The sequence below is a fragment of the Ochotona curzoniae genome, unplaced genomic scaffold (genome assembly GCF_017591425.1).
Source record: "Ochotona curzoniae isolate NIBS_2020 unplaced genomic scaffold, NIBS_Ocur_1.0 contig_883, whole genome shotgun sequence".
NCBI classification, from domain to species: Eukaryota; Metazoa; Chordata; class Mammalia; order Lagomorpha; family Ochotonidae; genus Ochotona; species Ochotona curzoniae.
The window spans coordinates 50,315,319-50,330,231 of record NW_024466599.1 but is presented as its reverse complement, the minus strand read 5'-3'; the positions used below and the strand labels follow the sequence as shown (position 1 = coordinate 50,330,231).

Here is a 14,913-nt window from a genome sequence, read left to right as displayed (position 1 = left end):
GGTTATTTTTACACAGTGAGCCGTTAGGCACGGAGATATGCCAGGGTGGGTCCACAGCAGAGCCTCCCCTAGACCACACTCAGGAGGGCTGCTCTGGAAGCCCTTCTGGCCTCTGTAGTTCCAGTAACACCTGTGATGCCATGCCCATGCCAGGCCACATGGGGAACACACAGTCAGCCCAAAGGTACGGGCAGGCAAAAAGGCAGGGTCCTTGCCTTGCACCCACCCCTGCTTAACCGCTCCGGCGACTTACCGGGGCACCAAGAGGAAGGAGTGCAATGGTCAAGGCTTTGTGGGACAGCTTTCCTCATCCACGATGAGATGGCTGTTTGGCTCAACAGGGCGCCCTGGGAGGGGCCGGGTTCCCATGCTATGGTCACCACTCTAACCCCCTCCACCCCGTGGGAGAGGTCTGTGCAGCCCTTTGCTACGCTTTGTGGGGACTGAGTCTGCTCGTGGCTGGGCTGGGGGTGATGTTGTGCTGCAACAGGACTCTGGGAAGGGACCCCCCCACCACCACTACCGCCCCTCAAAGACATGGCCATGCCCCTGGCTCTATGACAACCTGCTGTGGCAGGACCTAGCCCATCTTATGATGGCTGGAGCTGTCTCTGTCACTCCCTCCAGCCCCACCTTATAACTACCGCCACCTCCCAGTGCTGTTACAAATGGGGCCAGTCTTCAGCAGCACTGGGACATTTGGGACCCACCCCCTCCAAACCGCAGCAGGGTCTCTGGTTGTTGTCTCCTGGGCCTGCTGTGTGGCTGTCTGCCCAGGAGCCTGGTTTCACACCAGCATTCTCCCTTGGAGGATCTCCTTGACTGGGGGGAGCCCAATTGAATATTCAAAGGGGGTAGGGTTTAGCATGGAGCTTGAGCCCACCCATTGCCATGCCCTCTTTAAGAGTGGGCATTCCCATATGGTAATTTTATTATACTGATATGATAATGGCCTAACCCTCAGGAAGGACACATCGTGCAGCCATGTTGGGTATTTCCAGCTAGCACCAGTTACAGGTTGGCAGTCTGTGGAACTTTCCATTTCTGCTGCTCGGAGAGTGTTGAGGGCTTGCTGGTGCATGGGAAGTGGGCCTTCACAGTGCGTAGGACGGGGGCTTGGGTTGTGCACAGAAGTGGAAGGGATGTACACAGCACTGTCATGGACTGGCCACAGCTGTCCCATGGTGGGGCCACCGTGACTGTCAAAAAGCAGATGGCCAGGAGCGATCAGTCACCCACCTCTGCTGGTCCTGGTTGTCCACAGCAGTTTGACCAGAGCTGTCAACTGACCCGTGCTGTCCAGCAGATCAGTAAGGAGCTGTGTGGCTGCAGGTCAGCTGAAGCGTCCAACCTCAGCTCAGCCAGAACTGTCAGTCATCGACAAGTCGGACTCAGCGCCCCTCCCCTGCTGTGTCCCCACAGCAGTCCCACCCCAAGGCCTGGTTTCTGCTCCATTCCATATGACTGCTGAGATCTATCTGCCCTCAGGAGGGAGACAGGTGTCAGCCTCTGCCCCTCCTGATGGGGCGATACCACGTGCACACATGCGCACACACACACACTTTGATACTGCATGCGATTCCGGGCCTTTTCAATTCAGCAGTTCATCTTGCTGGACTGGTGCAAAGCTCTCAAAAGGAGCTTTTAGGCTGTGGGTCCTAAAGGATGGGTGCCAGGAGAGAGTTCAGCTGCCTTTGTCGGAAGTGACATTTGTCATGATGCTCTTTCAGAAAATGACAGCAGGACACATGTCTGGGGGATTGTGGTCACCTTGCCTAAGCACTGGGTGTGGTGGCCAAGTCCGGTCACCAGAGTAGCAGGACTCCAGGAATCATGCCCTTGGCTCCCAGCACATCTGAGCATCTGCCTAGGTCTCTACTGGACACCGTGCAAGTGCACGCTGGAGCATCTCAGTCTAAAACTGGTGTCTGCTGTTTCACTATAGCCACCCTGGGCACTGTCATGTAGGGGCAGCCACAGAGCAGGGGGCTGTGGCTGTGCTGGGCTTCCTACAGCTTGGAGCTGCATGCAGGGAGTTGGAGGCAGTGATGGGTGCAGAGAAAGCCTGGTGTGTGACACAGAGTTTGGAACAGCATTTGAACATGGACAGACTGAACTGAGGATCTTCTGTGTGTTACCTTTACAAATGAGCACTGCCCAGGGGCCTCCCACGTGACATTCCCATTCTCTCTCTCCACTTCCCTCACACACACACTAAAGGAAACCTAATGGAGACATGCATTGAGGCTCTGTAGCTGAACATGAGGGCTTCCACAATGATAGACAGACCAGCCACCTGCCAGGCCTCTGTCAGCCTGGATGCCAGCTGCAAAGACAGGCAGGTGGGGGGACACACTTGGACCCTACTGGGGAAGCCCCTCCCACTGCAGGGATGGGGAAGATCCAGATTTGGGGATGACATGTGAATCAGCTGTATCCAGACTTCAACGATTGTTCCTCCAACTCAGACATCTGGAAATATGACATTGTTCCTCCTTGATTTTAAAAAATATAGATTTTCCTTCCCTTATGCATGCATAGCTTCAGGGATCTAGCAGAGTTACAGGATGTGCTGGGGAAGCAGCAGGCCTCTTGTCAGCGCTTGGATCTGTGCCCCCCGGCACTTGCTCTCATGGCTCTTCTCGGCTGCCCTGGTTTAGCTGTGGCATACTGGCCCTCTGCTGTGGGTGAGGAGGACTCAGCCTCTCTCACGCACACCGGCTCCTTTCCCTGGCTTCCCACTAGACTGTGGCCACTCCTGTCTCACCATGGTTCCACTTAATGATTTTCCGCCTTTACAACTTTGTGATGGCGCAAAAGTGACACCCAGTGTTGCCAAATTTGACCTTAGCCCAGACTTGCAGCACGTGGCCAGATTCTCTCTTATGGTGTGGGCAGAGGCACGTGGCTAGGTGGATGAGGCAGATACCATGCATTTCCAGCATGTGATATTTTCAGGCTACAATGTGCTCATCCGGCCGCAGCCCCGTGGCAAATAGATGGGCATCTCTCTAGGAATCAGACTGGGCAAAGACTCACTTGACTCTGATAATGTCAGCTCTGTCCCTGGAGCTTTGCAGTCAACAGATAGGTTTTCCTCTGCTGCACACATTTTAACTTTGCCTATGATTAGCCATGGCCCTCATCTTCCCTTTGCTTGGTTTTCTGTGACCTCATTTATTCAAGACCAGCCCCCGCCAGAACCATCAGTGGTCTACACTTCCCATCCAACATCTTCCAGAGGATGCCTCCCCTGCCTCACTCTCCCGGGGTTCTCTTCCCCTCTCTTCTGGGTTATCTTCCAACTCCAGAATCATTCATCTTCCTCTCTCCTTCTCTCTTTTCAGGGCCACAACCTTCAGCAGTTTCCTTGAGAAGAGTGTGTGCCACGAAACTTTTGAGCCTTGTGTCTGGAAGTGTCTTTTTCTGTTCCCACTCCTGCTTGGCCTGGGGCATGGATGAGAACACCCATGGGGGTTGGTTTCATTCAGGAACTCATGGTGCTGTTCCATTGGCCTGCTACTTCCAGTGCCGGGGAGGATGGTCTGCTGTCGGGGTCCTGTGTATAGCAACAGTGCTTGGTTCTGTTTTTCTTGCTCTGCTTTGCCTTTCTCTCTGGACACTTGCAGGGTCTGAAGTTTCACCATGACTCTGCCTACAGGCTAGGCGGGCACTGTTGTCTTGCACTGTGCCAGGCTCTACAGTGACCTCAGATGTCACAGGCCTCCATCCTGAGCAGTCTTCTCTCAGGATCACTTTGACATATGCTCCTCCCTTTTGTCCACTTCTCCCTGGAACTCCTGATGTCCAGCGACAGCCCCTTTGTGCCGGACTTCTCATTCTCCTCTTTTGGCACCTGTGTTCCGGCTCTTTGCTGCCTTCTCCTTTCACTTTCTGAAAGATCCCACTTGTACTTTCACCTGGAAGAAGACACTGGAAGGAAGGAAGGAAGGAAGGAAGGAAGGAAGGAAGGAAGGAAGGAAGGAAGGAAGGCTTATTTCAGTTTCAAGTTTTGGAGGTACATAGTCCCAAGATTGGGGGCCCAAGTGATTCTGGTATCCGGTGAGGTTGGCAGATCACATGGCAAGCCAAGAAGGAGAGAGAACAGAAAACACACTTATACAAACTACCTTGAGGACAACGGCTCAGTGATCTCAAGAACCCCCATGGATCCATAACTGGATCAAGTCTCCATCCTTGATCCATCAGTTGTTTTTAAGATTTATTTACTTATTTGAAGGTCAGAGCTACCAAGCAATTTTTCATCTGCTTCCATTCACTCTCCAATGGTCATAATGACCAGCATTGAGCCACGGAAAGCCAGGAGCAGGAGGTTCTTCCGGGTCTTCCACATGGCTGTCAGGAGTCCAAACACTTGGGCCATCTTCTGCTGCCTTCTCAGATGCACTAGCAGGGAGCTTGATAGGAAGTGGAGCAGTCAGGACATGAACCTGCACCTATATGGAATGCCAATGTCACAGAGGCTTTCCCCAGTAAGCCATAACACCAGCCCTAGTGTTCTTATTTCTAAGGCCCAAGTGCACTTTCATATTTTTTCCCCCAGTAGTCTCCTTTTAGAGATGCAAGATTCCTAATCACTGGATCTGATAGTTAACTTTTTTGTGCTGGAGTAACGTTTCTTCCCAACTCCTGATTCCTTAGTCTTCTCATGGTACAGAGTTCTTCAGATAAACCTAACAGAGCCATGTGTCCCTGAAGGACAGGGATGTGTTCTGGGGACCACCGTGTCCTTAGGCAGCTTCGTCGTGGGGGGTACCTCGCAGAGTGAACCTGCAGAAGCCTGGAACATGCAGGTCAGACACTTGATGTGGTCCCTGCATGAGATCAGGAGATGCTGCAAACACCAGAGGGATGAGGCTGCCACTCGTGTCACCCAGCACACTGTTCCCAGGTTGACATTTATGTATAAGTAGGGGTAACACTCCAAACCCATGAGAGACAGTAATAGTGCAGCAAATCCATAAACCAGAACCCTTTTATGATATCATTATGTTCCATACAATGTTGTACATGCCTCATATTAAAAAAAAAAAAAATACCAGCGACCTTCCATTCGCTGGTTCACTTTCCAAATGCCCACAACAGTCAGGATTGGGCCAAGTCAAAGTCAGGAGCCTGGGATTCAATCTGAGTCCCTCACCTGAGTGGCAGGGACCCAAGCACTTGAGCCGCCCCTGCTGTCTCTCAGGGCGTGCACTTGAAGGAGCTGAGACTAGGGAGCAGAGCCAGGCCTTGAACCCAGGCACTCTAATATGATATATGGGTATTCCCATGGGCATGTTAACCACTTATATACTGTGCTTTTATACAACTGGTAGCACAGTGGGGCCCCCTCACACCAGCATCGCCGTGACAGCAGCTGCCAGGGTCACTAGGCAACGGGAATTGTACAGCTTCTTGATCACCGTCTGGGGCCACTGCTGTATGTGCCGTCTTTGATTGACAGGTTGCTGGGCAGCATGTGCCTGTGTGTGAGTGGAGCCTAACTCCTGGGACGTGGCCCTGACCCCCTGCCTTCACTCATCGCATTCTCCACCCACATTCAGAGTTGCCCAGGAGGAACTCACGGAGCTGGGAGGGCTTAAGCTTCAGACCTTCCAGGAGGTGGGGGGAGAAAGACTTACTTGCCACCTGCTATTGTAACAGAGAAGCCACAGCGACAGTCAAGCCTGTCACATTAGTAATATACATGTATCTGTCACTTTCAGAGGTGACACCTCTGGGGTGTCGGAGTTCAAAAGCTGAGCACCGTTGGTTCAGAACTTAAAATTTTTTTATAAGGGATTTATTTAACCTGACCTGATCTGAAGCTGGGAGCCAAGGGTTGCTTCTGAGTCTCCCACATGGATGCAGGGGCTCAAAGACTTGGACTATATTCTCTGCTGCGTTCCCAAGTCACCAACAGGGAACTGGGTTGAAGTGGAGCAACTAGGACTCAAACCGGCAGCCATACGGGATACCAGCACTGCAGTAGAGGATTAGCCTGATACACCACCTCTCCAGCTAGTTCAGAACTTTTTAAAGGGCCAGCAACGTGGAGCCGTGGATTAAGCCAGTATTTGTGATACCACCATTTCATGGTAGAATGTCTGTCCAAGTTGCTGGTGCTCCATTTTCCATCTAGCTCCCTATTGGTGCACCGGGGAAGCCAATGGAAGATGATCCAGGTCTGCCACAAATGTGAGAGACCCGACTGGAGTTCCTGGTTTCTGGCTTCTGGCTTCAGCCTGGTCCGGCCTTGGGCTTTAACAGCCATTTGGGAAGTGAACCAGCAAATGGAAGATGTCTCCCTGTCATTCTGCCTTTCAAATGACTAAATGAAAATTTTAGGGCCTGGTGCTGTAGCCTAGTGGCTAAAGCCCTCATCTTGTATGTGTTGGGATCCCAAATGGGCAGCAATTCTGATCCCAGTGGCCCACTTCCCATCCAGCTCCCTGCTTGTGGTCTGGGAAAGCAGTTTAGGATGTCCCAAAGCCTTGGGACCCTGCACCCGTGTGGAAGACCCAGAAGAGCTCCTGGCTTCGGATCAGCTCAGCTCTTACCGTTGCAGCCACTTGGGGAGTGAATCAATGGACAGAAGATCTTCTTCTCTGTCTCTCCTCCTCTCTGTACATCTGACTTTGCAATAAAAATAAATAAATCTTTTTTAAAAAAACACTTTTAGTGTGAAGTTGTTCAAGCGCCTTTGGCATGAGAATAGCTGGTAACTCAATGTGGAGCGTCTGTGTCTTCTGTCAGCAGCCGACACGGCACAGGTGCCTGGGACACCACATGTTTGACGGCCGTTCTTTGAGCTCAGTGTCAGTTACGAGGCCTTGGGGTCCTGAGTGGAGGGGTGGTTTTCAGCAGAAGCCACCCAGGAAGCTGCAGGTGGCAGCTTGGCAGGGCACTGTCCCTCTTCGCCACCAGCCCCTTGTTCCACCCCCTGCTGTGTCCTCTGTAGGATTTTGTGGTCGGGCTCTCCATCCTGCTGCGAGGGACAGTCCACGAGAAGCTCAAGTGGGCCTTCAACCTCTACGACATCAACAAGGACGGCTACATCACCAAGGAGGTAACTGGCACCTGGCAGGGCACCTGCACCTTCCCTCTCCTGCTGTCACAGCCAGGCCCCAGCGTGTCCTCAGGTGGCCTCACCACTCCTGGCTCCCCAGCTCTTACCAAAGGGGCCAGGGGCCCTGCCCTGATCCCTGCTTGAGGGACAGGGGGTGGTGGTGTGATTCCTGAGGGCAAGGATGGAACAGCAGCTGAGGAGCGGCTGAAACTCCTGCTGGATGGGCCAGAGAGCGGACAAACTGATCTCTGTCCAGCCTGCGGGCCCCATTCCCACACTCACTACTGCCAGGAAGAGGAAGAGGCCACCTGGGTGGAGTGGGGTGGGACTCACACAGCGCTCCCCGTTCCCAGGAGATGCTGGCCATCATGAAGTCCATCTACGACATGATGGGCCGCCATACCTACCCCATCCTGCGGGAGGACGCCCCTCGGGAGCACGTGGAGCGGTTCTTCCAGGTGAGCCAGTCCCCGCCCCCAGGCTTCCGCAGGGAGCATGCAGAGGAGAGGGCCTGGGGCAGCCCCAGGCAAGCCACTTCCCCTCTGCATCTTGCTGCATGAAGAGGGACGCCAGTTAGACTTCCGTGTAGGAGTGCCCAGGCTTCAGTCCCAGCCCTCCTTGCAGGTCCAGCTTCCTGTGAATGCGGACCTGGGAGGCAGCGGTGATGGCTGAGCGCTTGATGGTTTGGCAGTGGTCCCTGCCAGCCTTGTAGGAGCTTCTGGCTTCAGCTAGGCACAGCCCTGGCTGTTGCGGGCATTTGGGAGTGAACCATGGTACAGGTCTGTGTGTGTGCACTCCTTTCAAATAAATGAAAAACAGACATACACACACCCTGCTGGACTGTACCTCCCTGCTCCAAGTCAGTGCCTTCCAGAAGCTTCTCCAGCTCCCTCTATGTGGTTCTTTGCTTTGTGCTCCCGAGGGCTGAAGGCTCCCGCTTGCCGGGGGCCCTCAAGATCCGTGGCCATCTCTGCCTCGGTGGCTCTGTCTGCCCAAGCCACGTGTCAGGGAAGAGAGGGATCCATGTTCATGAGGACGGGTCAAGGGAGGTAGATCATCTCGGAGGTGGAAAGCAGGACAAGAAGGGACAGTGATGGAGAAGGGGCTGAGGAGGCCCAGCCTGCATCCAAGATGGGGGGTAGGAGAACAAATGGGCAACAGGCGCCTTGCCCTCCTGCTGCTGTCTGGGATGTCCCCGGCAGGCATAGTCTCACCTTGGACATGGCTTGGGTTGCAGAAAATGGACCGGAATCAGGATGGGGTGGTGACCATGGATGAGTTCCTGGAGACCTGTCAGAAGGTAGGTGGCAGCCAGCGGCTCTGGGAACAGGTGGGTGACTGGGACGGACACGAGGGGCCGGCAGGAGGTGATGGGAAAGGGCCACATGGGAAAAAGGTACCCAGAAGAGCCTCCCCATCGCCCCAGCACTGCCTTCTCAGCTCCCTGATCTGGGGTCTTTCTCCCCACCCTGTGTCTGAGCAGCCCTCCCCTCTCTCTGTGCACACAGGATGAGAACATCATGAACTCCATGCAGCTGTTTGAGAATGTCATCTAGGCCAGCAGGAGGAGAGCCTGGTGGCACGGCCCCCACACCCCCCAGGAAAACTTCAGTCCTGCCTGGAGCAGCCGCCAAAAGAAACTTTTTCTAGTACATTTGCAAAATGTGAGCAGTTTGCTCCCAACACACATACTCACACGCACACACACATATGTTGTGGGCCAGCAAACAGGCCTGAGGTTGATGGGAGAGGGAACCAAGTCTAGGTGACAAGAGCCACATAGGCCCAGCCAGCTGTTCCCAGGCTGGCAGGACCAGGGTGCGGTGGGCTGCACAGAGCCTGTAAGCCACTAGCCACTGGATGCTACCAGGAAGTGGCTCAAGAACCCTCCACTCCTTCTTGGGGAAGGGCCCCTCCTGCAAGACACACCTTCCTCCCTGCTCCTCCTTTCCCTCTCCACCCAGGGCCAACCCTCTGGCTGCACTGGCCTTGTCCCCAGCCTGCACTCCCAGGGGAACACTGAGTGTAGCACCATGGGGGGTTGGAGGAGGGGGACAGCTTGGGCTGGAGGGGAGGACTGACCAGGAAGGAAGTGGAAATGGAACAGAGTCCTTCACTTCCCCAGGACCCTGACCCCCATGGTCCCTACCGCCCCACCTGTGAGCTTGGGAACTGAGGGGTTCCTGGGCAGTGTTTTCACTCCGTCCCAGACTCACCTTCAGTGAAGGTCTCATTGTTGGATTGGAGGGGGCACTCTTAGCCAACTCCAGGGAGCAGAAGTTTCCTCCTGTCCCAATCCTAGCTGGCTGGGTGGGCCTACAGTGACTGGGGCTGCCCTCACCCCACCCAGTACCACACTATTGGCCCTAAGAAGGCAACGTGGCTCAGGGACTGGCAGCCTGGGGCAGGGTCTTGCTCCCTTTTCTTCCTCTTGCCCTGTTACTCTGCCCAGCAGCGCAACCCCAGATGAAAAGCACAAACGCCACATCAGCTCAGGCCGTAGCCCACGAGGAGAGCCGGGGACACTGCTTGGCAGAGGCCAGACCCTCCTGTTGGGCCCAGGGCCTGGAGTCCAGGGAAGAAGCTAGGGGCTCCCCAGAGCCTCAGAGCCACAGTCAGGGGCTACAGCAGCTCCAGCCCAGCCCATTCACCAACATTCAAAAGCACAAACCTGGGGAGCTGTGCTGGGCAGGGCTCCACCCTAGGAATGGAGGCTTCCCCCACCCATGGCCTGAAGCCAGAGCCAGCAGAGAGAGTGGGTTACAGGGCCCATGGCTGGGTGGCAAGCCAAGAGAAGCCGGGAGATAGCTGTGGGCTGGCACCTGCTCCTGGCAGCAGGGGAGAGGGAGATATTCCCACATGTACATTCCATCTGTGGCTGCTCGGCCTCTGCTCAGGCCTGGTCCCAGGGTGAGTGGGGCCCTGCGAGAAAGGTGGGATGGCAGAGGCCTTGTGGTTCCTGGCACTCTTGGGCAGGTGGGCCGAACCCAGGATGAATGGCACTGGCAGACATCTTGAGTCCCAACCCCCTCCCTCACTCTCTACCCCAACCCTGTCGTTGGCCTGACCTTCCCATCTGGTGTTGCTGTGCTTTTGAGGGGCCCAGGCCACAGGAGAGGCCCTGCCCCATCCCCTCAGCCCGCTGGGAGGGCGCAGACTGGCCGCATGTCTGCATGGCAGAAGCATCTCCCTCGGGCACAGCCTGTAAGGGTGGTTCCTGTTCTCAGCCCCCATATATTTTAATAAAATAAACCTGGCAAAGGAGAGGGTCTCGTGTTGACTTTTACCTGACCTTGAACTTGGGTCCATCCGTGCTGCGGTTAGCCCTTCTGCCCAGGGCTGCAAGGGCAGATGTGTTGGCAGCCAGCTCTGGGAGACGGAGTTCCCCAGAGAGTATCCAGCTCCCAGTGTGACGTCAGGGAGCAGAGGCAGGAGAGATAAGCCCAGTGGCCCATGGGGACCTCCAGCCAGAGGCTCCAGCCACCTGAACCTCCAGAGGTGCCAGCTATGATTCTTCCCCCATGGCATCATCATGCCCACTCCCAGGAAGCCATGCTGAACTTTGATTTGTTTGTTTGTTTGTTTGGTTGGTTGGTTGGTTTTGTTTTAAGATTTGTGTATTTAAAAGGCAGAATTACCAAGAGAGGGAGAATGTTCCATCGTCCATCTGCTGCTTCACTCCCCAAGCGGCTGCTCTGACCAGTCCAGGTCCAGCCCAAAGCCAAGAGCCAGGAGCTCAAGGCACATCTCCCTCAGGGGCAGCTGGGGCCCAGCCTCTGGGACCCTCATCCACTGCCAAGACAGGAACCAGTGCTCACAGGTCAGTGGCTTAACCCGCTGCAGCCACAACACCGGGCCCCATTCTGGGGTCTGCTCTTGCTACGAGGGGTGTAGGTCATGGTCAGAAGGAAGCAGAAATAGGATGAAAATCTTTCTTGTGTTGGTTTTTGGGAGTTTGAACTCTGAGTTAAGTTGGGGGTAGGCACACCGGGTGTGAGGCTGTCTGTGATAGTAAAGAGAGGATTCTGGGAGAGGTGTGCTTTGACCATGCTGTAGGGCCAGCCCCCTACCACACCCCCATGCCCAACTGCATGACATCACCCCCCACAGGAACCCAGATTCAAGTTCAAAATAAAATTGGAGTAAGTAGCAATGGCTGCGTTTAAATCAGTGAGGACTGCATTATTTTGAAGGAGGAAAATGGTATTGATTAGTCTTTCTTCAGGTATGTGTTTTTTGCATTTTCATTTCATTCAAAAGGCAGAGAGATCGATCTTGAGCTACTGGTTGACTTCTCTAATGGCCTCAACAGCCAGGGCTGGGCCAGGCCAGAGTCAGGGTCGCTGACCCTTAAGCCCGGGGGTCTCCTGTGTGGGTAGCAGAGACTCAGCCACTTCAACTGTCACCTGTTGTCTCCCAGCGTGCCTGGTAACAAGAAGCTGGATTATAAGCAAAGGAGCCGACACAAGAACGAGGCTCTCCAACAAGGGACTCTAAGCTGTGTCACTTGTAGCACCAACTGCTCACCCCATACCAGGCAAAATGTTAAGGAAATGCAACATGTCTCATAAAAGAAAATTAGCACCAGCACTGTGGTTCAGCTGGTTAAGCTGCCACTAATAGTACCCGCATCCCATACAGGAGAACTGTTTTCAGCCTTGCTGATCCAGCTCCCTACCGATGCACTTGGAAAGTGAACCAAATGCTTGAGTCCCTGGCACCCAGGTGGGAAACCTGGAACGAAGTTCATGGTTTCCTGACTTTGTCCTGACCCAGCCTGACTACTGTAGCCATTTGGGAAGTGAACCAGCAGAAAGAGCTCTCTGTGTTGCTCTGCCTTCCAAACAAATGAAATCAACAATTAGTAAAGTGATGGCGTTTGCTCTCTGGGCCCTGGACCAGGCAGTGTTGTGTGTCAGTAGTACCGTATGTGTCTTGGTGAACGGAATGTGGCAGGAGCGATAGGCGGGACTTCTAGGTCAAGATCATCGAAGGGTTCAAGACAAACTCAGGAGAGGGGCCACACATGCATGTCACTGCTGTCCTGGCTCACGGTCAGCAACAGCAGTGTCCACGCATGTGAATGTGAGTGGGTGAGTGGGGAGCAGTGCCCTGACGCGCACTGCACCGTCACAGCTGCCCAGCCCCGCCCTGCCTGCAGACCAATCTGCAGGTCTGCAGCCACTACAGCCTTGGAGGGTTTTTTACAGGAGTCATTATTAGAACAATATGTTAGAGGATGGTCTCCTGAGATACAGAAAAGCATTAGCAACATCCAACATCCACTTGGAATGAAGAAAATCGGGACCAGAAGAGAAACGTCTTGGGGCTGATGATGCATCCCCGTGACACACGGCTGTGTCAGGCTCTGTCCCTTCACGGTCAGACTCCGATCGCCCATCGCAAGGCTGCAGGTGGCCTTAAGTGAAAACTGTGACAGGAGGGAGCTGGCAGCTTTCGCAGACCCCAACGTCTGTGCTCTCTCTGTGGTAAGTGGAGTGGTGAGTTTAAGAGAGACAGAAGCGATGTGGACATGAATGACATTCCAGTGCTATCTTGTAGTTCATCCAGTTTTTTAAGTCTTAGCAATTATGATTATATATATATATATACTTATTTGAAAGAGAAGGAAAGAGTCGCATGTGCTGATTCATTCCTCAGGTGCACACCACAGCCGGGCTAAGCCAGACTAAGGCTGGGAGCAGGAACTAGATGAGGTCTGCGGTGTGGGAGGCAGAAACTCAGTGACCTCAGCCATCATCGCTGCCTCCCAGGCCTGCTTCAGCAGGAAGCTGGCATCGGGAGTTTGACGCTTCTCTCTTTTTCTTGCTTGCTTGCTTTCTTTCTTGCCTGCTTGCTTGCTTTCTTTCCTTCCTTCCTTTTTTCCTTCCTTCCTTCCTTTCTCTTTCAGATTTATTTATTTTTATTTGAAAGAGTTACAGAGGGAAAGGCAATCTGATCATCCATCCCCTGATTCACTCCCCAAATAGCTGTAATGGCCAGAGCTGGGCTAGTTCCAAGCCAGGAGCCCTGAGCTTCTTCCAGGTCTCCCACATGGGTGGCCATCCTCCACTACTTTCCCAGGTCCTGGAATGGAATTGGAGCAATCAGGATTCAAACCAGTGCCCATACAGGATGCCAGCACTTCAGGCAGAGGCTTAATCTATTACACCAAGGTGCCAGCCCTCCCCCACCAACACAAGTGTCTTAAACCAGAAGTCTCAACAGCAAGGCTAAATCCCACCCCTCTTAATAATCTTCCTATTGGGCATGGGGGTGAGCATTTAGTGTTATGAAGATGCCCACATCTCCTATCACAGGGCCTCTGGTCAGTGCTCAGTGCCCACTCCCCGCGAGGCAGCAGTGATGGCTGTGATCGGTGGATGCCCACTGCCTTCTCAGGAGACCTGGAAGGAGTTCCCAGCTCCCAGCTTGAACCCCAGCCGCTGCAGGCATCTAAGGAGTGGATGTGCATTCTCTGCTGCTCAAATCAAATAAAAAATCATAAACTAAAACATGGTTATGAGAGCATAACAGGAGGGAGGACTCACTTCTGCCTGTGGGACTTGATGGTGAGTGTGGCCAGGCACTGTCTGCTTCCAGCTGAGAAGTCACTTGAACAGATGTTCCTGGGCAGGGAAGTGGCAGGTGCCCTACAAGGGGCCCCGCTGAACACCAGGGAGCTGAGAAGGGCGTCCAATGAGGACAGGACAGCCTGCTAGCACCTCCTGCACCCCAGGTGGACAGAAGCTTGGAATCCAGGTTGCCTCTCTGGGCCTCCACCTTCCAACGTGGACCTGGGAAACCAGCACAGGGTCAGCGCCTGTCCTAGGCAACCCTAGGAGGTCCCAGCTTGGACAGGGGGACGGGCCATCTTCTATCCAGATACAGTGTCGTGGCCTCCGAGGACACTGGGCTGTTCTCTTCCTCTTCCCCTTGCCGAGGCCACTGTGGCTTCCCGTCCTGGGAACTCCCATGGCCCGCAAAGACATGGGGCGGCCTGAAGGGGCTCCTTCCCGCTGGCCATGGCCTTCCTCTGCCACAACTCTGGTCAGCCTCTAGACCTGCTGCTCCAGGGACACGCCTGGGCGAAAGGGGTTGGAGCAGCCCAGGGCGGTGGGTGTGGTTCGGTTTGAGGAGGCCTTCTCCTCCCAGGCACCTTGCCCTGAGGCTGGAGAACAGCTGTGTCCCTGGTTCACACCAAACCCCTCCCCTTAACTTTTCTTAAAAATAAGTTTGTTTTCAGGGCCAGTGCAGCGATTCAACTGGCTAATCTCAGGCATCCCATATGGGCACTGGTTCATGTCTAAGTTTTCAATAAAAATAAATAAATTTTTTAAATATATAAGCTTGTCTTTTATTATTGTTATTGTAGTTGGAAGGCATATATATATGTATATGTATATATATATATATATATATATTTCAAACATATGTATTTGAAAGGCAGAGTTACAAATAAAGGAGGAGAGACAAGGAGAATCTTCCATCTGCTAGTTCACTCCCCAAAAGGCTGTGATGGCCAGAGCTGGACCAGTCTGAAGCCAGGAGCCAGAACCCTCCTCCAGGTGTCCCACATGGGTTCAGGGGCTCAAGCACTTGAATCACCTTCCACCACCTTTCCAGGCACATCAACAATGCTGGAAGTGGAGCAGCTGTGACTGGAACTAGCTCCCACTGGGGTGACAGCATCACAGGTAGAGGCTTAACTCACTACACCACAATGCTGTCTTCCCCACCCCCACCTCATAACTTAAAAAAAAAAAAAGATTTATTTTATGTTTTTTATTGGAAAGGTAGATATATAAAGAGAAGGAGATATAGAGAAAAAGATCTTCCAA

General features: G+C 53.7%; 1 protein-coding gene across 3 annotated transcripts in view; it reads left to right on the top strand.

Moving 5' to 3' along the window:
- KCNIP3 (potassium voltage-gated channel interacting protein 3) overlaps positions 1 to 8,750 on the top strand; it is a 67,314-nt gene extending 58,564 nt beyond the window's left edge. For all 3 annotated transcript variants that reach the window (XM_040994063.1, XM_040994064.1, XM_040994066.1), the window contains 4 exons: positions 6,965 to 7,072; positions 7,426 to 7,530; positions 8,310 to 8,372; positions 8,581 to 8,750. In XM_040994063.1, the coding sequence (XP_040849997.1) occupies positions 6,965 to 7,072; positions 7,426 to 7,530; positions 8,310 to 8,372; positions 8,581 to 8,628 (324 nt within the window). In that variant the 3' untranslated portion in view covers positions 8,629 to 8,750. The remainder of the gene's footprint in view (positions 1 to 6,964; positions 7,073 to 7,425; positions 7,531 to 8,309; positions 8,373 to 8,580) is intronic.
- The last annotated feature ends 6,163 nt before the right edge of the window (positions 8,751 to 14,913 follow it).